General features: G+C 47.4%; 1 protein-coding gene across 4 annotated transcripts in view; it reads left to right on the forward strand.

The window, feature by feature from the left end:
• Dnhd1 (dynein heavy chain domain 1) overlaps positions 1 to 22,908 on the forward strand; it is a 72,474-nt gene that overhangs the window by 45,386 nt on the left and 4,180 nt on the right. Inside the window, exons 19-42 of one of the 4 annotated variants that reach the window (XM_075971783.1) lie at positions 11 to 136; positions 454 to 551; positions 650 to 3,539; positions 3,741 to 3,906; positions 4,067 to 4,259; positions 4,673 to 4,964; positions 6,755 to 8,357; positions 8,526 to 8,734; positions 8,926 to 9,130; positions 9,205 to 9,307; positions 12,958 to 13,107; positions 13,340 to 13,522; positions 13,638 to 14,069; positions 14,266 to 14,728; positions 17,535 to 17,846; positions 18,066 to 18,218; positions 18,389 to 18,567; positions 18,691 to 19,653; positions 19,858 to 20,044; positions 20,261 to 20,374; positions 20,462 to 20,660; positions 21,439 to 21,530; positions 21,701 to 21,850; positions 22,043 to 22,851. In XM_075971783.1, coding sequence (XP_075827898.1) covers positions 11 to 136; positions 454 to 551; positions 650 to 3,539; positions 3,741 to 3,906; positions 4,067 to 4,259; positions 4,673 to 4,964; positions 6,755 to 8,357; positions 8,526 to 8,734; positions 8,926 to 9,130; positions 9,205 to 9,307; positions 12,958 to 13,107; positions 13,340 to 13,522; positions 13,638 to 14,069; positions 14,266 to 14,728; positions 17,535 to 17,846; positions 18,066 to 18,218; positions 18,389 to 18,567; positions 18,691 to 19,653; positions 19,858 to 20,044; positions 20,261 to 20,374; positions 20,462 to 20,660; positions 21,439 to 21,530; positions 21,701 to 21,850; positions 22,043 to 22,851 — 10,271 coding nt within the window. Of the gene's footprint in view, positions 1 to 10; positions 137 to 453; positions 552 to 649; positions 3,540 to 3,740; positions 3,907 to 4,066; positions 4,260 to 4,672; positions 4,965 to 6,754; positions 8,358 to 8,525; positions 8,735 to 8,925; positions 9,131 to 9,204; positions 9,308 to 12,957; positions 13,108 to 13,339; positions 13,523 to 13,637; positions 14,070 to 14,265; positions 14,729 to 17,534; positions 17,847 to 18,065; positions 18,219 to 18,388; positions 19,654 to 19,857; positions 20,045 to 20,260; positions 20,375 to 20,461; positions 20,661 to 21,438; positions 21,531 to 21,700; positions 21,851 to 22,042; positions 22,894 to 22,908 lie in introns of all 4 variants that reach the window. The other 3 variants (XM_075971784.1, XM_075971781.1, XM_075971782.1) reach the window with 3 other exon arrangements.

Raw genomic sequence — 22,908 nt, forward strand, 5'->3', positions numbered from 1 at the left:
TCTTCCTAAGACTACAGCAGCCTGCAAGATGCCATCCAGAACAGTCTTCAGGCACTATTCAAGATCCTAGCCATCCAAAAGTCAGGAGAGTTGAATAAAATAGCTTTAGAGTGGGTGTCCATCATGTACGGCCTAGGTGAGTATAGCATTCTAGTTGGGTAGATGGATGGAACCTAATGTAGACTGTCCCAGAGGTATGAGGGTAGCAGGGGGACATTGGATAGAAGATGTGAAGGACAAAGTAAGGACTTTCCAGGCTCCGTCTTGGCTTGATGTGACCAGGTCTTTATTTCCAGTGACTGCTTTACTTCCTCTAATCAGATCCTTGGGTTCTTCTGAGCAGTATGTTTCTGTTGGGGCTAGTGGGTTACAGGAGAGGTCAGGTGTATGCTAGACCCCCTTGACGGTGTTAGAACCCATTTCCCTCAAGTATTTTTCTGACTGTTTACACAGGTGCCCTACTGGAGGTGTGGGTGGCTTTCCAGCAGAAGTGGATTTTTCTAAATAAAGTTCTACATGAGATGAAGATCCAGTTTCCTGGTGCTGAGCTGGTAGGTAAGGGAGTTAAAGAAGAGCTCCTGAGTGTCAGGGCTCTGGATGGAAGAGTGGAGCCGTCAGATTACCCTCACTACCACCTTTCTCACCACAGAATGCCCGTTTCAAAGTCATGGATGATCAGTATCGGACCCTAATGCGAATCTCTGTAGCTGACCCAATGGTTCTGTCACTAATAGTGCCCAATGCCAAGAGGAGCCCTTACTTTCAAGGTCAGCATCTACAACAACTACTTAAAGCAGGATCTGTGGAGCTGGAGGCCATCATCATGGCTCTGGAGAATGTCCTCTATGGGGTATGCTCCCACTTCCCCCGCCTTTTCTTCCTCAGTGACAGTGAACTGGTGGCCCTGCTTGCTGCCCCTCTAGAGACCTGTGAGGCTCAACCATGGGCACAGCGCTGCTTTCCTCACATTAAAGCTGTGGACTTCAGGTCCAACCCAATTAATGAGAAAAGCAAAAATGACCAGGAGCCAAGCTCAAGTACACAGACTCCAGTGGAGACAATTGCTGTGCTAGGGGCATGTGGAGAGAAAGTGAATCTTCAGGGTCCTCTTCCTCTACACCCAGATCTTCCTAAGTGGCTAGCCTCTTTGGAGAAGTGTCTGCGTTTTGTAATTGTGAACTTGCTGCAGAGCTGTGTCGCCACCCGCCTTGCTCAAGGCCCATCCCTAGTTAAGGCACTGAAGGCACTGCCTCAAGAGAGAAAGGTGCCCATGCAGCTCTATGTCCAGCACTGGCTAGATGCAGTGGAGGCTTTTCCATGGCAGTGCATACTGGTGGCAGAGGAGGTAGTGTGGCGGGCTGAGATGGAGGAGCTTCTGTCTGAGTGGGGGACCATGCGGATGGTCCCCATACATGTACACCAGCTGGAAGTGCTGGTGCAGTTTATACGATCTCAGAGGAGCTCCCAGGGTGAGCACCCTCTGCCTTCTGTTCGCCAGACTAGCCTATTCAGTGCCCTGCTGGTCATGGCAGTGAATCATCGGGATGTAGCACAGCTCCTGGGAAAGCACCGGGTCAGCGATCTGACAGACTTCCACTGGGTCCGCCAACTTAAGTATCACTTGGGTTCATCTCACTCAAACCCCAAGGGGCCCGTGCAGTATCTTAAGACTGTTGCATCTGCTGAGCCCTCTCTGTCACCAGCTGTATGCTGGATAGATGTGCTTGGCCGGTCCTTCATATACAATTATGAGTATCTGGGACCCAAACTGGGGCCTCAACCCAGCCTGATGCATGAGCGGCAAGTGTTGGTTCTCTTATTGGCCATGGAGGAGGTGGCCTGTGGGACCCTACTTGGCCGAGATGGTTTGGGCAAGTCAGAAACAGTGAATAGCCTGGCATGGGCCTTGGGCCGCCAACTGGTAATGATGCCCTGCTTGCCCCAGATAGAGTTCCGATGTCTGAGCAATTATTTGAATGGTGCCCTTCAGGGTGGAGCCTGGCTGCTGTTGGAGAACGTTCACCAACTGCCTCCTAGCTTGCTCTCTGCCCTGGGCCAGCGTCTGGATGAACTACACCATCTTTATGCTCCATTGTACCAGAAAGCTTCCCAAAACATCAGTACCATAAACCCTACTAAGCCCCTATTCATTGGCGCTGGTTTCTTTGAGAAGCACCATGTGTTCATGCGCCTTGGCTATGGCTGTTTCCTGACATTTCATGACCTGAGCGCTGATGTGCCTGCCAATCTGCATTTGCTACTTCGTCCTGTGGCCTTGGCACTGCCTGACCTGCACCGAGTGGCAGAACTTTACCTGCTGGGAGCAGGGGTGAAGGATGCCTCCCGAATGGCTACTCGGCTCTCCAAATTATTCTCCTTAGAGCGTGAGCTAGTGTCTGGGACCTTGCCCTGCCGCTTGTCACTGCTCAAGCAGGTGCTGGAAGATACAGTACAGACGCTTAATGCACCTGTGGAGGAAAACAATTCCGAGCAGCCAGACAACCTAGCTGCGCCTGAGGAGGCTGCCCTACTGCAAGCCCTGCTGCACTCCCCGCTGTTCAGCATCCTTGATGGGCTCCGCCTGCAAAAGCTCCGAGAGCTGCTCTGTGGGATTTTCCCTAACGCTAGTCACATGCTGGCGGAACCTGTGACCCATAGACTGATGAGGTCCATAGTGGTGGAAGAACTCCAGCAGGTAGGCCTGCTTCCCACCCCTAACGTATTGATGTCTTTGGAGCAGCTCAGTCAGGCCCTGAGCCGGGCCTCTGGTATTCTGCTCTTGGGCCCTGCAGGCAGTGGCAAGAGTAGTTGCTGGAAGAGCTTATTTAAGATTCAGAATCGGCTGGCAGCCATGGAACAAACCTCAACCCAGGGTTTCCAGTCTGTGGAAATTGCCCACTTATATCCTAGCGTGCTCAGCTCTCAAGAATTCCTAGGGTGGTCAGAGGGTCCCTCCTGGCACTATGGCATCTTCCCCAAGCTTCTTCATGCTGCCCCTCATTGTAAGAATGTGAACTCAGAAGCGCAGTCAGAGGAATTCACAAGGATTCAACAATGGATAGTATGTGATGGGACCCCTAATCCTACATGGATAGACTCCATCACTTGTCTCCTAAGTGACCCTCCCCAGCTGAGTCTCCCTAATGGTCAACAGATAGCACGACCTCTGAGTACCTTTTTCTTGATGGAGGTGGCAGAGGCAGCAGGCATGTCTCCTACAGTGGTAGGCCGGTGCGCTCTAGTCTGGTATTGTGGGGAGCAGACGTGGCAGTGCATGCTTAATGTCTTGATGGCATCCCTGCCTCATGAATACCATCTGCAGCAAGAGACAGTCATGGAGCTCAACAGCTTAGCTGAAGTACTGGTGCCTGCAATGCTCCGATTCCTTACCCGCATAGGTGCCAGTTCTCTGCTACAGGTACATGGGCATCAGCCTGTTTGCCCAGGTGTGGCGGAAGTTGCCAGCCTGGCCCGCATCTTGCGTGCTCTCCTTGACCCCCATCTACGCTTATATGAAGAGGAGAAGCCACGTGTTCAAGGTAGGGAGGTTGAAAGGTTGGCTTTTGAGAGAGCTGGGATCCTGAGGAGAACTGGGTTACATCTGAGGCAGAGAAGCATGGGTTCCTCGGTGAAGCTGGTTCAGGGAACCAAAAGTGGAGAGAAGTAATGCAGCCAACTTCTGTTTCCCCTCCATCTTCTTTTTCGATGGATTCCTATTCTGACCATGGTGACCATTGCAGAGGACTTTAGTGGCAGCGATCTTGCAACACAAAGCTTCAAATCTTCAAAAAGCAGGGTCCACTCTGACAGCGACGGCACGACTAAAAAGCAGAGGAGACATTTGCTGGCTATCAGCAGCTTTCTTTTCGCAACAATCTGGGGCTTTGGAGCACACCTTCCATCCAGGTACCATAAGAATGGGAGGTATAGTGTACGAAAGAACTGATGTAGACTGGTCTGTGGTGATTAAAATTCATGGAACATTACAGTGGGGATATGGTGGAGTATATGAAAGTCATAGATGGAACTTTTATGACTGACTCTTACCTATGTGTCCTCTGAGCAGGCACTGGCCTCTCTTTGATAACTTCATGAGGAATTTTATTAGTTCCCTATCCAACTACCCTGAGCCACCTCCTTCAGCCTTGGTGTTTGATCTACATGTAAACCTTGAAGATGGAACACTGGTCCCCTTTGCTGGCCAGTACCTGAGCAGCTGTGTCAAAGGAAACCTGGGTACTTTCCAGCCCTCTTCCCAGGTATGGAGACAGTGGGGAAATAGTTTGGGTTGAGGCTTAAGGAGCTATGCTAGAGGGTGGCCCACATTTGAGGTCCTCCTGAGGCCCAGAAGTTCCCATACTCTGGTGTTTTCACAATTACAAGAATACATGATTTGTTCTTTAAGAACAGCTTTAAGAGCCAGGTGACAGTGGCGCACGCCTTTAATCCCAGCACTTGGGAGGCAGAGGCAGGCGGATCTCTGTGAATTCAAGCACAACCTGGTCTACAAAAGCTAGTTTCAGGACAGGCTCCAAAGCTACAGAGAAGCCCTGTCTTGAAAAACAAACAGACAAACAAGAACAGCTTTAAGACAGTTTCCCTAGAACTAATTTTCTGCTTGACTGTTGTCCAATTTGGAGCTGCCACAGTAAGCCCTGATCCAACCCTGCAGACCGAACGGCTTTTGTATGTGGTGAACCTGCTTCTATCAGATGGACAGCCAGTGCTGCTTGCTGGAGAGATAGCCACAGGGAAGTCAGCTTTTGTGCAAGTGCTAGTGGAGCCAAGTCACCCTTCCATCCACAGCCCCATTCACTCTGCTTTAAGTTCTGCCCACCTTCGTCACGTGCTGAGCAGAGGGGTCCACGGTCAAACACAAGCCGCCGGCTCATTCCTGGGGTATTACCAGGATTCCAAAGGCTCGCTCCTTTTCCTGATGGAAGATCTGCACCTGGCTAGTTCTGGTGAGGAGCTGGGAGGAAGAAATGAGGGGAAAGCTACTGCCAACGCCATCTACCACTGCCAACTATGCCCCTTGAATGCAGGTAGAAGGAAAAGTGGGGAGAAATAAGAAACTATATTACAATATTGTTGTTTTCTTGTATTTGCCTGAGGCAAAAATCAAACACGTGTCCCTAAATAAAATACATGGATAAACATTATCTAGAAAAGCCAAAGCCCGGAACTAACCTAATATCCCTTCATGTGCTGATGGATCTACAAATTGTGGCATTTTTGTAATGGAATATTATGTGTTGTATAATAATATATCAAATTACTGTTATATAAAAATATATGACTGTCAAAAGCTGGCAAAGTGAAAGAAAACAGTATGATCAAGAAGCTACTATATGATTCCATTTATACAAACTTTTATAAGGGGCATAGTTGACAGTGGTAGAACTCAGTTTAGAGAGCATTGTCTGCATGGTGGTAGACGGAGTGGGGGTGACTGGAGAGCATTGTCTGCATGGTGGTAGACGGAGTGGGGGTGACTGGAGAGCATTGTCTGCATGGTGGTAGACGGAGTGGGGGTGACTGGAGAGCATTGTCTGCATGGTGGTAGACGGAGTGGGGGTGACTGGAGAGCATTGTCTGCATGGTGGTAGACGGAGTGGGGGTGACTGGAGAGCATTGTCTGCATGTCATAGATGGGGCAGGATGACTGGAGGAGCACGAAGGAGCTTTCAGGGCTGATGAAATCTCAGTAGCATTGAAATGGTGGTTTACAGAGGTGTCCGCATTGTTAGGACTCCACCATATGTTTAAATATATATTTGGCTGTAAATCACATCTTTCTCTTTAATGTTTTTATATTAGGATATAAAATAATGGGTTTTGTTATGGTATTTTATACATATGTGTCTTTATACTTTGTTCTCAACTCCCTTCCCATTTCCATCCTCATTTTCCTTGCCTCTCTCTTGTAAATCACATATTAAAGTCATATAAAATTTTATTTAGTTGTGGGGTGTGTGTGTACATGCTTGTGTGTGTACAGGTGCACCTTGTGCCACAGCATTTGTATAGAGGTCAAGAAACAACTTTGAGGAACTGGCTCTCTCTTTCCTTCCTAAGGCAGCAGGATCTCTCTTGCTTCAATGCTGTGTTGTGTACTCCAGGCTAGCTGGCCTACAGCTTCCCTGAAATTCTCCTGTTCCTACTTCCCATCTCTCAGTAGGTGTGCTGGGATACACCTGGCTATTTGACATGGGGATTGGATTCTAGTTGTCAGGCTTGCTTGGCTAGCAGTCCATACTCACTGAGTCATCTCCCTGGCCTTTTTTTTTTTTTTTGGCAAGTTCTCCTGTAGTCCAGGTTGACCTTGAAGCCTTGGTGTTGCCAAAGGTGGCCTTGAACTCTTGATCCACCTGTCTTTATCTGGGACAATAGGTACCACCAATGACTGGATCAAATCATAGGTGGGATATGACTGTGCGTTCTATAATGAAGATGATTTGTACTTTCTAATTGGGATCTGACTCAGTTTCTAACATCTCAGTTAAAAAATCTTACAGTATTCATTTCCTTTAGGCAATGAGTAAGTAGGATCTAAGGGAGGAGAGAGAAGACATATTTCACTTAGGAATGTGTGGAGAGAGAGCAACTTGCTCAGAGGTTACCAAGTGCCAAATCATCAGGCACATAGAATACTCTGTGTGCTGGAAAGAGAGGAGGCAGGGATAGGAGGTACACTGGGTACTTCCGTGTGGACTTGCAAATGCCTTTCAATGCTCATCTCAATGTTTTACAGACCCAGAGAAGAGCTGCCAGCCAGTGCTGGAGACTCTGCGCCAGGCAATGGAAGGCACCATCTATGCTCGAAACACCTTGGAATTACAGACGCTGCAGCCTACAGTCAACTTCCTTGCCACTGCTACAGTGCCAGGCTACTCTGAGCGTCCACTCTGTCCACGTCTCTTCCGACTCTTCACAGTGCTGGCCCTGGACAACATGAGCCAGGACAGCCTTTTGAGAAGGCATGTACCTAGTATCCAAGCCTGGCTGGAGCGCTTCCCCTCTGTGGAGCGGGAGCACACTCTGGCAAGAGCCCTTGTGAGAGCTTCCGTGGAGGCTTGGGAGGCTGTGTGCAACTGCTTCATGCCTTCCCCTCTCCGCCCACATTACCGGTTTTCCCTGCATTCTGTGAGCCACATTCTGGAAAGCCTGCAGCTGCTGCCTACCAGAATGGGCTCACGAGGTTTTGTAGATTCTTTTCATCACCAGGAGCATCTGCGCCTGGTGTCCGGCTTACGTGGAACTCGCCTGACTATTATGATGTCCATGCGCGTTGTGGTGCGTCTTTGGTTACATGAGGCACAAAGGACATTTTGTGACCGGCTGAACAGTGATAGGGAACGTTCCCATTGTGCTAAGCTGCTTCTAGAAATAGCTCAGAGTGTCTTCTGTTGTGGGCCAGAGTCTCAGCCCTTGGTCAAGGACTTTGAGGAGGAAGTAGAGGAGGAAAAAGTGCCTGAAGTAGAATCAGAAGGAGAAATAGCCCAGTGGGAGGACCTAAGCAGCAGTGACAGTGAATCAGAGGAAGAAAAGGACCCGTATGGTCTTCAGGTCACCACAGGCTCATTCCTCGGTGATAGCAGTCTAGCACCATTACCCCTAAGACTGGTAAACAAGAACACAGGAAGTGTAAGTCAGATGGCTGAGCAGGAGGAAGAGATAACAGCTTCTTTTGGTAAGCTCCAGTCAGAGACACCCAAGAGTGAGTGGCAGACAGCAACCCAGATGGACTTTAGTTTACCCTTGTTGCTACCCGTGCTGTTGTTCTATCCCCAGGAGAAGCCCTCAGACCTAGTGTTCAGTCTGGAACTTACACTAGGATCTAACCCTGAGAGCCCCAACTTGTACTTGGAGCGGCAGTGGGAAACTCTGGAAAAGCAGTTGGCTGCCTCAGCTGTCCGGTTGAAGCTGAACCCTCACCTCACTCAGGGCCACATGATGACCCAGCATGTGGCCCGCCTGGTCCGAGTTCTGGCTAGGCACCGGCAGCATGGCCTGCTGCTCTCAGTGACTCGGGGTACTGGGCGCCATACAGCCGTCAGTCTGGCTTCTAGCATTTGTCAGGCTCACCTCTTTCACCTGCCATCTGAGTCCGAGGAAGCTATTTTCCAGTGTCTCCGAGATGCCAGCTGGTGTGCTGGAGTATTAAACCAGCCAGTGGCTCTTCTGGTGCCTGAGACTGTGAATGTTGCTATCTTTCACCGGCTGGTGGCCCTGGCAACCTCAGGTAGCTTTCCTGACCAGTACACAGAGGCAGATCTGGATAACATCGAAGAACATCTCCCCAAGGAGAACCCTGTGGTCAAACTCATCATTAAGAAGGACACAGTATTGCATAAGTAAGGCCCAGAATCCATCCATGTCAGCTCTGTTTTACTATTTCCTGGCTAAAAGGACAAGAGAACATCTATAGGCTGTCATGAGAACTCTGCAAATGTTGACTAAAGGGTGGGGTGGCTATGTAAATAGGTCTAAAGAAAGATGACAGCTGAGTCCCTGACTTACAGGTTCTACCAGCAAGTATGTAGCAACTTGCACATGTTCTTCTTGATGGGAGATGACCAAGCCCAAAAGCAGCTGCCCTCCACTCTTTTCCTGAAGCTCCTTCAACTGACCATTGCCAATGTTGACCGCTATGAACCCTGGGACCAAGCTTCCCTCGTCAGGATTGCCCAATACCATCTAGAGGATGCTCAGAGTCTACCTCTTGATGATGGTGAGCCACTTTCCATTTGCTCCTACCATTCACCCCAACCAGCTAGTGAGAGTTACTGCTCAAGGCAGTCTCTCCCATCCTCTCGCTCTTCTCCTCCCTCTCCTTGCTTTCTGACAGATATTTTCTGCTTTCCTTCCTTTCTCATTCCTCTTCAATCCTACAAGGCCAGACTAAAACTATATCCATTTCAGGCTCTTTAAAGTGCCCAGATATCAAGGCCTTCATTCCTAATGTGGCCAAAATCATGGCTCTCATCCACCTTTCATCTGCCTGTTATCATCAGCATGTTTGCCCTGCATTGCCACTTGTCACGCCTAAGACATTCCTGGATTTCTTGGACATGTTCCTGCTGCTGCAGCAGCAGATGGTCCTGAAGATGAGAATGAAGGCCCAGCGGTAAGCATCCCCATCCCTGCAATCTACTTCTTTCCACTCTCTTGAGTCCACTCACTGGCATATTGTGTTTCCAGTATCCACTCTACCCTAAGGACTCTGAGGCTGTTGGCTGAGAGGCACAGCACCCAAACTAACCTGCTAAGTGACCTGGAAATGCAGCTAAAAGGCTCCTATAAGGTAAAGAGGGAGAAGACTGTGAGATTTACACAGTTGTGTCAAAACAAGAAAACAAAAAGGGACTGGGGCAGAATCAACATAAGTGAATCTTGATTCTTGTTTCTCTTAGAGTCTTCTTTTCCATGGAGGGTCACTCTGATCCCTGCTGTCTCTTCCATTAGAGCCCAGGGCCCAAAGTTTCCCATGATACAGTTTGACAAGATATACTTTTCTAACACAGAAATCTCAAGTGTCTGCTCCTGGATGCCTTGACTGCCTTGATTCGATACAGTTTGGTGTGCCTCTGAGATCTTGGGATTCCTTACCCTCTTGAGTCATCTGCTTTTCCCTTCATATCACTTTGTTTTGAACTTTCAAAAAAAAAAAACCAAATGTATGAGACTGTGGTGAACAATGAGAAAATGTGGATAAGAAATGGAAATAGAGGGGAAACATACACTGCAGAAAAAGAAACAGAAACATATTTAAATGGTATATCAGACTTTGGTGTCCTAAATTTCTTTAGTTGGCTTCTGCTGTTGGGTATTTCCAAGAGCCATCTCCTTTGTTCCCCCCACTTCTTCCCACACATGCTCCTCTTGCTCATCAATTTCCTCTTTCCACTTGAATGTTAACCCAAATGCAGTTCCTTTCTGGTCCAAACACTAATCTTTTTGCTTTGATATACAGAGCCAAACATTTCTGAATAAATAAACCTCTCATATTGTGTTAAAACTAGTGTGGGGATGGGAGTTGTTACTCCTTTCCGAGCCAAATGCTGCACTTGAGGTGTTTTTACAAACCAAGAAGAAGTTTTGTTTTTATTACAATGGCTTTGAAACAGCACTTTGCTTAGTTTACACCACGTAAGTCTTTGAAAAAGGTTGAGGACTAGCTGCTAAGTAGTGAACTGGTGTCCCATTCTCAATTAGGTAGTCTGCTCAACGTTCTAGCAAGCTTTCAGCCCTTGAAACTTCTCGTACCTAGACTGCCTCTTCATATCAATGTGAGCAGAGTATTTCCCTATGTTACATAAATTCCATAGTGTTCTGTGTAAATTGGGACCATGGAGTTCTCAAGGTGCTGGTGCCTTCTTCCTATCCTGGTCATCCTATGCTGACCAGGTTCAACTTCAAGACTCAGATGAGTTTCAAAATGGGGAATGAAGGCTGGTAGAAAGTTCAAAATAAACAGGGTCTCTTTTCTTACATTTTCTAAATTCTAGTGTCTTGCCTTGGGTCCTACATTTTCTCAAGATAAATAATACCACAAATTAGTGATCTTATTGAAAAGTCTTGTTATTTCTTGTTTCCTTATATCATAATATAGGAAGCTCCAAATATAGCTAAGAGATATTTATAGTCTCAGGGGTTATTTGGTCATTCACTAAATGGTCTTAATAATACATCCTTTTAGTATTTCCCACTTCAACAAATGACACTATCATTCCCTTAATCATCTAAGCCAAATCCCCAGAAACAGTCTGGTCTCCTCCAATTTTCCCCTTTCTCATACTCAATTAGTTCATTTATTCATTAGTATCAATAACAAAATTAATTGAACTCTATAAGTTTTTCCCAGGCCCTCAAAGTTTATGTCTATATTTGTGTTTATATCTACATGTAAATAGATGAATAGACTGATGGGTAGATAAAAATATTAATACATTCCTTGCACAGGAAGCAACTGTCCCTTTCCGATTTACTAATGAGAAAACAGAGATCCAAAGAGGCTAAGGGACATAGTTTAGATTTGTCTCGGTAATTTCAAACAGTTATTTATATTATAAAAGAGAGAGTCCAGAGTGCTCTAAGATATACCAAGAAGAGTTTTTCAGAGAGGGAAGAAAGGGGAATGGAAGGAAGGGAAGGAAAAGGAAGAGGAGGAAGTCTCGGTATATAATACAACATGTGTAGAACGAGATGTGTACACAGTATTTCTGTCCTGCCTGATCCCATAGCCATTCAGTCCCAAAAGAAACACACAGAGGCTTATATTAATTATAAACTGTTTGGCTTCTTAGCTCAGGCTTATTATTAAGTAGCTCTTACAATTTAACCCATAACTCTTATCTATGTTTAGCCACATGGCTTGGTACCTTTTCTCAGTGAGGCATTCTCATCTTGCTTCCTCTGTGTCTGGCTGGTGATTGAATCTCTGCCTTTCCTCTTCCTAGAATTCCTTGGTTGCCTGGCCTATGCTTCCTGCCTGGCTACTGGTCAATCAGTGTTTTTATTAAACCAATATGAGTGACAAATCTTTACAGTGTACAAAAGCATTATCCCACAGCAGAGGTAGATGTTCAAAATTCCTTTAAAATGTAAACAACAATGCAGTTGTTCCCTAGGTAATATTTGGACATGTATAAAAGGAGGTGGAGAGGAAGAGCATCTGGGTTGAAGCGTCAGTGTGAGTGAAGAGACATAGACTAGAAATCATTCCCCACTAGAACTGAAGTCAGGAATGTCTGGGGAGTGTGGCGCTCAGGGAAATAAAATGATGAGCCTGGGAAGAGGAGCAGCCAAGAAGGCGAGTGGTCAGACACAAAGACAATGAGAGTCACTTAAAGAAAACCAATTAGGATGCCCTATGGCAAATGATTGGAGGAAGGGAATAAGAGAAGAAACCAAAGCACCAGTTGGAAAAGTGGCATGCATTTCAGGAGAGATTCTAAGTGTCAACAGACATTGGGAATGGGAATGGAGATAAGAAACATTCAAGAGGTATAATGAAAAGATCTAAAAAACTGAGCTAGGTTTGAGGAGATAGAAAAGATGGAACCAAGGGTAGCAACGAGATTTTTTTCTGTGAGCAATCTGAGTATATTCTGTCAGAGTTTTTTGGAAAAAGGACACAGGGAAGGAAGTAAAATTGTAAGACAGGTAAGGAGTCATGAACACATTCATTTTAGAGATTTTTAGAGTTGGAGAGGTTGAGCATGAAAGGTTAAGTATATGGATACATAGTGTAAGGCTGGGAAGAAATGTGGCTATAGAGAGATTTGAGTTTTTAGAATAATGATATGGTATAGTAAAACACTACTACAATAGTACAATGGATCAAAACCGTGATGTTAAGGATGTACAGAAGTGGAGGATGAGGACCGGGTGGTGGTGATGCATGCCTTTAATTCCAGCACTCAGGAGGCAGAGGCAGGTGGATCTCTTGAGTTCAAGGCCAGCCTGGTCTATAGAGCAAGTTCCAATACAGCCAGGACTACACAGAGAAATCCTGTTGCGAAAAACAAAAAACAAACAAAAAAAGTGTAGGATGAGAATAAATGGGGACCTGAAAACTTTTCTGAAGGAAGTAGTTTGGGGATGGCAAAAGAAGAAAGGCCAGGGAAGGAGAAAGCTTCCAGAGGGAGGGACAGTGTTCTCCAACAACTGTTGCTAAGGAGTTGGGAAGAGAAGAGATGTAGCAGAATAGTTACACGAGCTTTGGAGTTACTTGTATGGAAGTCAGACAACAGGAAAAGCACCCCCCCCCCACACACACACACATACACTTAAGGTTCTGCTATCAGATGTATAAATCACAGACCCAGAGCAGAAGCTCTTATGGCCTACTGGGAGTCTGACCAGGTCACTCTGTTACATTCATGCTATCTGTGAGGGTAGTCTCATACAGCCCAGGGAATGGAGCTGCAAGGTCTGGACCTCCGTTCACAGAATGTTGGGATGTATCAAAGCCAGCTCGAGGAAAGCAAACTCCTATACAAGCAGAAGATGGCAGAATGCCAACACCACGAGAGCCTCATTGAAAATCTTGTCAAGCAGCAAAATGCCCTCCAGGCTCAACAGGAGGCTTTCCTGGACCAGGTAGGTTCTTCCTGCTGCTTGCTCTTCTGGAGAGAGAACAACCACTCCTAGGATAGTCAGAGGACGGAGTAAGGTGAGTAATAAGGGCTCTGGCAGGGATGACAAGGTTATAGGGTGGCTTGGGAATGGACCCTCATGAGGAGCTTTAAGAGAGATGAGTCCTCTTGGAAACATCCTAAAGAATCAGCAGAACATGGCAGGATCTCTGCAGCATGCATCTGTTTTCATTTAGATGGGCAAGGCATTTCTACGTCCTTTGAGCCAGCTGCAGGTAGCTGACTTTGAGGAGATAAGAAGCTATCGAGCCCCTCCAGACTCTGTAGTCCAGGTGACGGATGCATTGTGTGAATTGTTTCACCATGAGACGGGCTGGGCCAATGCCAAGCAGCTGTTATGTACTGAAGATTTTTATCAGGTAGGGAAGATGAGGTACCATAAAAGGAGAGGGGTCACATAAAGGAAGAATTGGGCAGGATTAGCCCATTGAGTCAAGGCCAATCATGTCTTCCTCTTAACACACGTCCTCCCAGGAACTGGTATTCTTCCCCAAGGAGAAGCTGACTGAATCAGAGCTGATAAAGCTAAACCAAGCTCTGAAAGCTCCAGGTATGAGAGATGCAGCCTTGAGGTCAGTAAGCATCCCTGCAGCAAACCTGGCCATCTGGCTCTGGGCTGTTCTGCGCTATGGGCTGGCACAGCGCCGGGGATTGCCCACTGGCCTGCTGCTGCGGCAGGTGGAGGCAACACTGGCTCGGGAGCAGGCCCGTCTAGGCAAGTTCCAGTTTCAGGCCCATGATCTGCTGGAGCAAATTTTGTCTCTTACAAAGAAGCTAGAAGATGCCCTAGCCTCTCATAATCTTGCCATGGAGACCTTCAATCAGGCACAATGTGGACAGGATCACAAATGGCCCATGAAGTCTGCACTGCTCACACCCATGGACATGTGGACCAAACAGCTCCAGGTAACAAGCCCTTCCCAAATGTCTCTCGCCCAGCTCATTGTACAGCCCACCATCTGCCTTGCTTCTTCTGTCCTTCCATGCCTCCCTCTCCATACTTTATGCATTGCCTTGTTCCCCTTGATAACCTTCTGTCTGCGCTTTCACATGCCTCCCTACCTTACTGTCTATTCATGTTGTGGTTACCTCTCCACACCAGAAGATGAAGAATAACTGCAAAACTGTGTTTGGAGATGCCCTCTTGTGTTCAGCTGCTATTGTCTATCTGGGTCCCTTCCCACCACAGCGGCGCCAAGAATTGTTGGAAAAATGGCTGTCTCTGTGTCAGGGCTTTGAGGAAGCCCTGGAGCCGGATGATGTGGCACAGACACTGAAGCAGAAATCTGTTGGGGTGCCACCAAAGAACCCTCTGGTGCCCACATGTACTCCCTTCAGGATTTTGACCTTACTTAGCTGTGGATCTGAACAGCAGGAGTGGGACAGAGACCTGAAGCCCCAAGCGAGGTCAGCCCGCTTGTTAGGCCTGCTGCTGCGAAGCCACATCTACTACAGAAGTTATCGTTGGCCTCTGCTGCTTGACCCTAGCAACCAGGCCCTTGCCTGGCTGAACCCACTACCTCAGAAACAGAACATGTTGTTGGCACCACCGAAAGAGAGCAGAGGTAGGCATGAATATGGCATTATGCTTCTGGGGTGTCTGAGCTCCCCAGCACTCTCAACTTCCTATGATCTGCCCTTTCATGGTAGAGATACTGAGTTTTTATGGCTAACACATATATTTTACCAGCCTGAATTATATTAATAAATTTGTTCTCATTTACTGTTTTTGTCTAATTGGTTTTAGCTCATGTTACAATGGCCCTAAATCTACACAGCTAGCCAAGCCATGATTTTCCACTTCTCTGCTCTACTCAACACCATGGGAAATTTTGCTTGCAACTGAAACTTATAATTTTGGGTAATATTTTATTACCCAAATTAATACAACATTCAGAAATTCTTGGAAAATAATATCATTGGCTATGTTTGAATAAGGGACCTATATTATTTGTAATATAGTAATATATTATTTGTGTTTTAATAAATAAAGATGGCCTGAAGATCAGAGGGCAAAGCAGTCATAATAGTCAGCCATTCAGGCTAGGCAGTGATGGCACACACCTTTAATCCCAGCAACCACACTAGTTAGCCATAGAGGCTGGGCAGTGGTGCTGCATGCCTTTGAAACCTGTACTAGGGAGGCATATAAGACAAGAGGAGACAGGTCTCAAATTCAGCCTCAGTTTGAGGATTCATGGAGGCATGATCGTCCATTTTGGTCTGAGGTGGAGGTAAGAGCCAGTGGATGGCCAGTTTGCTTTTCTGATCTTCAGCTTGAGTCCCAGTCTGTTTTTTTTATTATTCATGGTACATCTGGCGCCCAGGGTTTGGGGTACAAATTCACAAAAAGAGCCATTTGCCTGTTGCTTTGCAGCCACCTGCATAGACCAGAGCTACACACAGCCCTATTGGCTAGTTTTTTTCTTTCTTCTCAACCGGCAGGCTCTCCCTGAACCCCTTCTTGGGCTACTGCCAAACTAGGTAACAGCCTTAAAATGTAGTCAGGCTTTCACTGTTCTATGCAGCAGCAATAAGCCTCACATCTTCATCATCATTGGTGGAAGATTTGGTGAGAAAATTGGGAATTCTTTAAAGGAGGAATTAATTAAAAGAGAGAGCTTTTTTCCACGTTAAAAAATGGGAAACAAAAATAAATAAATGGGAAACACAGTTACAATAAAGGAAGTTAAGTCACTGCATGATTATGTAATGCATGATTTAAAAATGGAACAACTAAAGTGGGACTGACGAACTATTATCATTTTAATAATTCTTGCTTTATCTCTTTAAAAGTTGGTTTGATTGTCGATACAGACTCATAGAAATATTCAAATCCAAGATTACCATCTTTAGCCAGGCTTTTAATCCCAACACTCGGGAGGCAGAGGCAAGTGGAACTCTGTAAGTTCGAGGCCAGCCTGGTCTACAAGAGCTAGTTCCAGGACAGGCTCCAAAGCTACAGAGAAACCCTGTGTTGAAAAAGAAAAGAAAAGAAAAAATTCAAATCCAGAATTTTTTTGTTTTGTTTTTTCAAGACAGTGTTTGTACTTTGGAGCCTGTCTCATCTGGGGCTGGACGCTCAGATACTCAGTGGTACACATGTATGGGCTCAGATACTCAGTGGTACACATGTATGGGCTCAGATACTCAGTGGTACACATGTATGGGCTCAGATACTCAGTGGTACACATCTGTGGGCTCAGATACTCAGTGGTACACATGTATGGGCTCAGATACTCAGTGGTACACATGTATGGGCTCAGATACTCAGTGGTACACATGTATGGGCTCAGATACTCAGTGGTACACATGTATGGGCTCAGATACTCAGTGGTACACATGTATGGGCTCAGATACTCAGTGGTACACATGTATGGGCTCAGATACTCAGTGGTACACATGTATGGGCTCAGATACTCAGTGGTACACATGTATGGGCTCAGATACTCAGTGGTACACATGTATGGGCTCAGATACTCAGTGGTACACATGTATGGGCTCAGATACTCAAGAAGTTACAGCATGAGGATGGTTTGAGCCCACCAGTTTGGAAACCACAAGATCCTATCAAAAAAAAAACAAACAGTAAATAATCTACTGAGCCTGAAGAAGAGCATCCAGCCCCAGATGAGACCTTCTAAGCCCAGTGTGTGGCTGAGCAGAGAATCTAGCTGTGCTGGACTTCTAGCCGTCAGTACTTAAGGATAATAAATGGTGACTTAAACAGCTAAATTTGCAGGAATTTATTAGCAAGAGAAAATGAAGGCAACAAACTGTAGGCCTGAACAACTTCTACTTGTAAGGGAACCTAGAAAGTTTCTTGCAGGAGAAAAGGGATTGGGAAGGGAATGGCTGTTCCTCAGACCTCCTTTGTGGTTTACAACATCACAGCCATGAGTTTTCTAGTGTAATAGTTTATAGCCCTTCACTTACAAGCCACTGCTCCAGGCACCAATTTCCCTATCAGGGAGGAGATTTCTATTTAGTTGCTACTGCCAGAATAGCTTATGTTAAAAAAAAAAAAAAAGATAAGGGTTCTAACCAACCCATAGAACAGGCAGAAAAGGAGTCAAAATTTAGAGATGACTAGCCCTTTCCTTAGAATTTAGACACCCAGCATTTATTACTTGTCACGTGCTGGTTCGTACTGTGTATTATCACAATCTCCAGAGCAACTACAATATTAGTTGATATCAGTAATATCAACCCAATTTTTCAGATGTGAAAACTGAGTCATAGAACTTAAACAGCTTTCCTGAACTGTCTTCCCCTACACCTCCACTCATGAATCCTCCCCTGGGTAACCAGAACTCCTCAGAAAACAAGCTCCTCCTCTAAGGAACACTCTTTTGTATCTTTCCATCCCAGCAAAGTACCATATGACAAACCAAGACAGTGAGGATGAAACAGAAGACAAAGGTGATAATAAAGAAGAAGACGAAGAAAAAGAAGAGGATAGAAACAAGGCCAATGGCCAAACAAAAGAGCAGAAGACAGAGGAAAACAAGAGTGAAGAGGGGAAAGAGAAGGAGGAGCAAGAAGCAGAGAAAGAAAAGAATGAGATAGAGAGTTTGAACTCAAGTACACCATCTGAGACTCAGTCTCCACCTCCCTGCCTTACTGTCCTCTCAGGTGCTGACCCGGAGTTGGGGCCTCAGCTCCTGGAGGCGGCTTCCAATGGTGAGAACCACAACTCCCATTTTTTCCTTAATTCTGTGGCCCTACAATCTTTTCACACCCTGATTTGGCCTCAGCTCTGATCCTACATCCCACCATGTTGAAGAATCTTGATTGAGCTGTTGTATTAGCCGAGAGAAAGTTGATTAGAAGCAGACCTTGTGCAGGGACTGGTGCGTGGATGATGGCACTGGGGACAGCTGTTCTTACTTCCTGTCACAGGCCTGCCTGTGCTCTTGACAAATATGGAGCTGAGCCTAAGGTGCCAAGAACTTCGTTGGCTACTGTCGAGGGAGGATCTGAGTCCACCCCATGTGCAACCTGGCTTTTGTCTCTATCTGAGCACTACCCTTCCAATCCATGCTTTGGAACGAGGTAAGACCAGAGGGCAGCATAACTTTGTAAGCCCCTAGAATCATTCTAAAGAGGGTTTCATTCACCTAGGCCCAGAGCAGGCTCAGAACTGTGATGGAGAGCCAAATTTCCTGTCTACTCTACCCTTGACTCTGACACGAGTGAGTTAGCCTTTTCTATGTGACCCCAAGTACTAGGTTGTGAATTGCTGAAAGGATTGAATGTTCTGGATCTGGGCCTGAACATGGAAATACTAGAAGAACAGATGCTGCACGAAATCCTGTGTAGAGAGCGTCCAGAGCTTGAGACCCGCTGGCAGGACCTCAAAATCAGAGCAGTGGATACCTATGAAGCTATGATGGCTGCTGAGGTGCTTGGGGGTCCAGTGTGTGGGGTGGCTAAAAACATGGGGAAAGTTCAAGTACAGAGCTGGAGAGGATGTTTGGGGACCATCACAAAGGTCCAGATCCATCCAACAAATTACCACATGCAGGAACGGTTGCTGGCGATCGTGCTACTTCAGAACCAAAGGCGTCAGAAACCGTCCAAGTTTCTGAGAGAAATGGTGAGGACTCAGGCAAAGATATGTCAGCTGAATGCCCAGATGGAGGAGATAGAAGAGCAGAAGCTGGAGGAGATGGTACTGTGGGCACCCTACCGGCAGGTAGCTTGTCATGGAATCGCTGTGGTAGAGGCCCTAAGCTCACTACAGAAACTGCTGCCATTTTTCTGTATGAATTTAGAAAACTGGTTAACAGTCACCAGGAAGGCTCTAGGCAGCATGAAACCACATGATAGTCACCACGGAGAGGACTTTCCCAGCCATCTGCTGCAACTGAAAATCCACCTAACCCGCCAGCTGCTGAGCAGCACCGTGGCTGCCCTAGGTTTGACCCAAGCACCCTTGGTGGGTGCTCTGGGTGCTATTGCCCTGCTGCAAGTGACAAAGAAGACACCAAAGCTAGAGAGGTTGGCGCTGTGGCCTGGACTGTCAGCCTCTCCCAGCATAGGTCATAACACACAGGGCCCTGGTATGGCTAGGCCAGCCTGGTTAGGCTTAAGAGCCTGGCAAGAATGTGGGGCACTGGAGCTGCTGTCCCCATTTGCTGGGCTTCGTGCATCCCTGGCAGGCCACTCCAGTGTGTGGCAGGATTACCTGTCACTATCATCCACCGTGCTGGGTCCTGCACCTGGTCCTAATTCTGAACCACTCAGCCTCTTCCAGAAGCTGATACTGTGGCGTGTACTGCGACCAGATTGCCTGGCAGCTGCCCTAGCAGACCTCACCACCAGCCTACTAGGTCGGCCCCTAGATGAAGACCTGGGTGCCCCTACCATGATATTTGAACACAGTCAGGCTACTCAGCCCATACTGATCTTGCTGCCACCATCTGGACATCCTATAGCCACTTTGCATCCTGTGACTGTCATCCGGAAACTAGCTGCCAACCATGAGGTTTGTATCTAGTCTCTTGACCCAGAGTGAGTGGGCTTCTATGGGCTGGGATGGAGTGTGGAACTCTGGCCCATCATCCATATGGGTCTATTTAAATCACATAATCACACAGATACTTTAGGATTATTGTGGCATAACTCTGAGTCTATCAAGTCACCTCAAGATCACTTTGAGTTACTCTGTCTCCTTTCTAACGGTCCCTAGACACAGAAGGATCTGCATGTCATCGCACTAGGCTCTGAAGATTGGGATCCTGTCTCAACTATAGTCAACACTCTATGCCAGGCTATGCTCCAGGGGCACTGGCTGGTGCTGGATAACTGTCATTTGATGCCTCATTGGCCAAGAGAACTGCTACAGCCCTTGCTGGGACTGCTGGATGGAGCCAAGGGTAAGTGTCCTGCTTCAGGATGGCTTTGAGGCTCCTATCCTACACTTGACCCTGAGCTTGAATCCTAGAGCTTCACGGCTGATCTCCAAGTGTGAAGCCTATGCCTTTGACCTTGTGTCCGACTCCTGTTGTCCCAGTCTTGAATATGGTCCTTGGACTTGTGGGTCAATCTACCAATTACCTGAGGATTCATTTCAGCCCCTTATCTAAACTTAGTGGTCTCAGACTCGGAACTGTTAGCTGAACCAGAAAACAGGAGTGTGGCCACTGTCCACAGAGATTTCCGTCTTTGGCTGATTGTATCTACTGAAGCCAGTGCTTCCTTGCCAGGTAAGGAGTGTCCCTTTAGGAGCTCTCAAGTCCTCAGGAGGGAGAGTGACTGGACTGTGCTGACTGAGCACTCTGCTTCCTCCACAGGGGTGCTGATCCAGCACTCCATGACTGTTTTCTGGGACCAGTCCTTAGAACTACGCCGTATCTTGATCGACAGTGTGGATTTGCAGCAAGGACTCTACATGCAACCCTTCAGTCAGACACTGCCTTTGTTCCTCCTGCATGGTCTCCTACTACACCGACAGCTCTATGGGATAAAGCTGCAAGCACACAGGGGGCGCTGGTGAGAGAGCCACCAGTCCTGGTCAGTCACCCAGCACACATGAATACCTTCCGTATACTTGCATGAGAAAACCGATCTTTGGACCTTCCAAAGAGTGAAGGCAAGGAGGTTTTCTCCCCGGACTTTGTTTGCAATCTCACTCTGAACCAAGCCTTAAAAGCAGAAGCCAGTTGGGTAAAAACAGGGCTTTTTCTAAGCAAAGGAAATGACTTCAGTGTGGGTGAGGTGGACATGCTGGGGATGGAATAGAGAAAGGTGAAGCTCATCACAAAGGGCCTTTAGGGCCGTGGCAAAAGGCCTCGGGTTATCCTGAAGATATCAGGAATTCTCTGAGGGGGTTTTAAATAAGCCAGGAACCTTGATCCTATCTGTGGAAAGCACCACCCAGACTGAATGTGAAGAACAGACAGAGGGGGTGGGCCTGGAGAAAAAAAAAACAGCTTCTCAGGGGGCTCTAAGAAAGCGATCATGATATGGGCGGCAGGGGCCAGGGTAGAGTTGGGGTCCAGAATAAATCTATGGTGAAGAATAAGGATGACTCCTAGACTTCCTCTTAGACAACCAGGTGGCTGGTGACACCTCTTACTAGACTAAGAGGTGGAACAGACTTCTAGGGGAAAATGATTACTGCAGTAGAAAGCAAGTTGTATTGGGGTACAAAGTAGTAATGTCTTGTGAGCCCTCCTAAGTCAGAGCTCAGGAGAGCGATTCACACCGAAGGATGTGAGAGTCCTCACTATATTTTTTATAAACACTGTATTCTCTGTACCCTACCCAGGAGTCAAGTAACCTTGACCAAGATTCTTCAGACCCAAGAGCATCTACGGGCCAGTCTCAGTAACCCTGGTACTGCCTTGCTGGAGCTGGCTGGTGAGCTTCTCCTCCTGGCCTCCATATGGTGCCCGGACCCCAGAAGACATGGAAACGGGTGGGCTGGAGTGGAAGTCTGAAGGCCAGGATGCATGTGATGGATAAATGCATAATTTTGCTTTGAGGAGTGGTGGAAACTGGAATGACTGAAATTCTGACTTTGTCTGCAGCCTCAGTTTTCTATGGAGGTTCTTTGAAGGACCCAGGAGACAGAGAGGCCCTGATTAGCCTGACACGAACCTGCCTGGATCCCAAGAGCATGAGCTGGGTCCAGCCACACACACCTCAGTATCTGCTGGCCACTCTGATGCCTAATCCAGGTAAGCTTCAGGCAAATATCCACTCTGCGGTGGGGAATAGTGCATTGCCCTGCAGTCTCCACAGGGGTGCAAATAACATCTGTACCAATGAAGGTATAAGAGGGCAATGTTGGTAGTTATGGGGTCAGAGGAAGGCCTGCCTCATTGGGTCTGGTGGGGAGAAACTATTTGTTCCTTACCTCTAATCCTAAGAGCTAGGGGAACTAGATGCCAGGACAGAGTGCAAGGCCCGGATGCACCTACTGCCCACACCAGCTGAACCTCGTGTCTGCGGACTGAATGAAGGGCCTAAGTCCTGGCTATTGAGACGCCAGAGTCGTGCTCTCCTGAGCGTGCTACAGCAGTGTTCACCCACATGGGTTCCTTCAGCTTGTGGAGGAATCAACCAGCGTAAAGAAAGGCGACTTCGGCAACGCCTGGTGCAAGCCAAGAAGAGGCTGGTGGCCCTTCAGGCTTTGCTATCCAACCGTAATCGCTCAGGCCAGTGTATCACCCCGTGGGCGGTGCTGGGGCCCAATGCTCACAGGCCTCTGGAGGGCTTCTTAGAGACAGAGGTGCTGGAACTGAAGCAGCTGGTGTGCATACTGCAGCGTGACCTTGACTGTTTACTGCAGCAGCTGAAGGGTGAGACCCCGTGTGCCTCCAGTCGCTGTGCTGCAGTGGCCCATGCTCTTTGGGCAGGACGCTTACCTCGGCCTTGGAGATCTCATGCGCCTGCTGGGCCACAGCTACCCTGGCAGTGGCTGCGACAACTGTCCCGCCGTGGGCACCTATTGATTCGCTACCTGGACAGTGGCACGAGCGAAAATGCCAATGAACCAGAGCGCATCTTTCACCTGTCAGCTTTTCGCCACCCTCGTCGTCTGTTCCTGGCACTGCGTTGGGAGGCGGTCTTGAAGTCCAGGGTGCCAAGCCCCAATCTTCCTGGTATCCAAGGCTCTGGCTCCAGCAGTCTCCCACCTAAACGTCAGGAGCTGAACAACCACCCTCTGCATATCCGGGTATCTTGGCATCATCCTTTCTGCTCCCCATTCCACCTCAAAGTATGTGATTACACC

This window comes from Microtus pennsylvanicus, chromosome 5 (assembly GCF_037038515.1).
Source record: "Microtus pennsylvanicus isolate mMicPen1 chromosome 5, mMicPen1.hap1, whole genome shotgun sequence".
Classification (NCBI taxonomy): Eukaryota; Metazoa; Chordata; class Mammalia; order Rodentia; family Cricetidae; genus Microtus; species Microtus pennsylvanicus.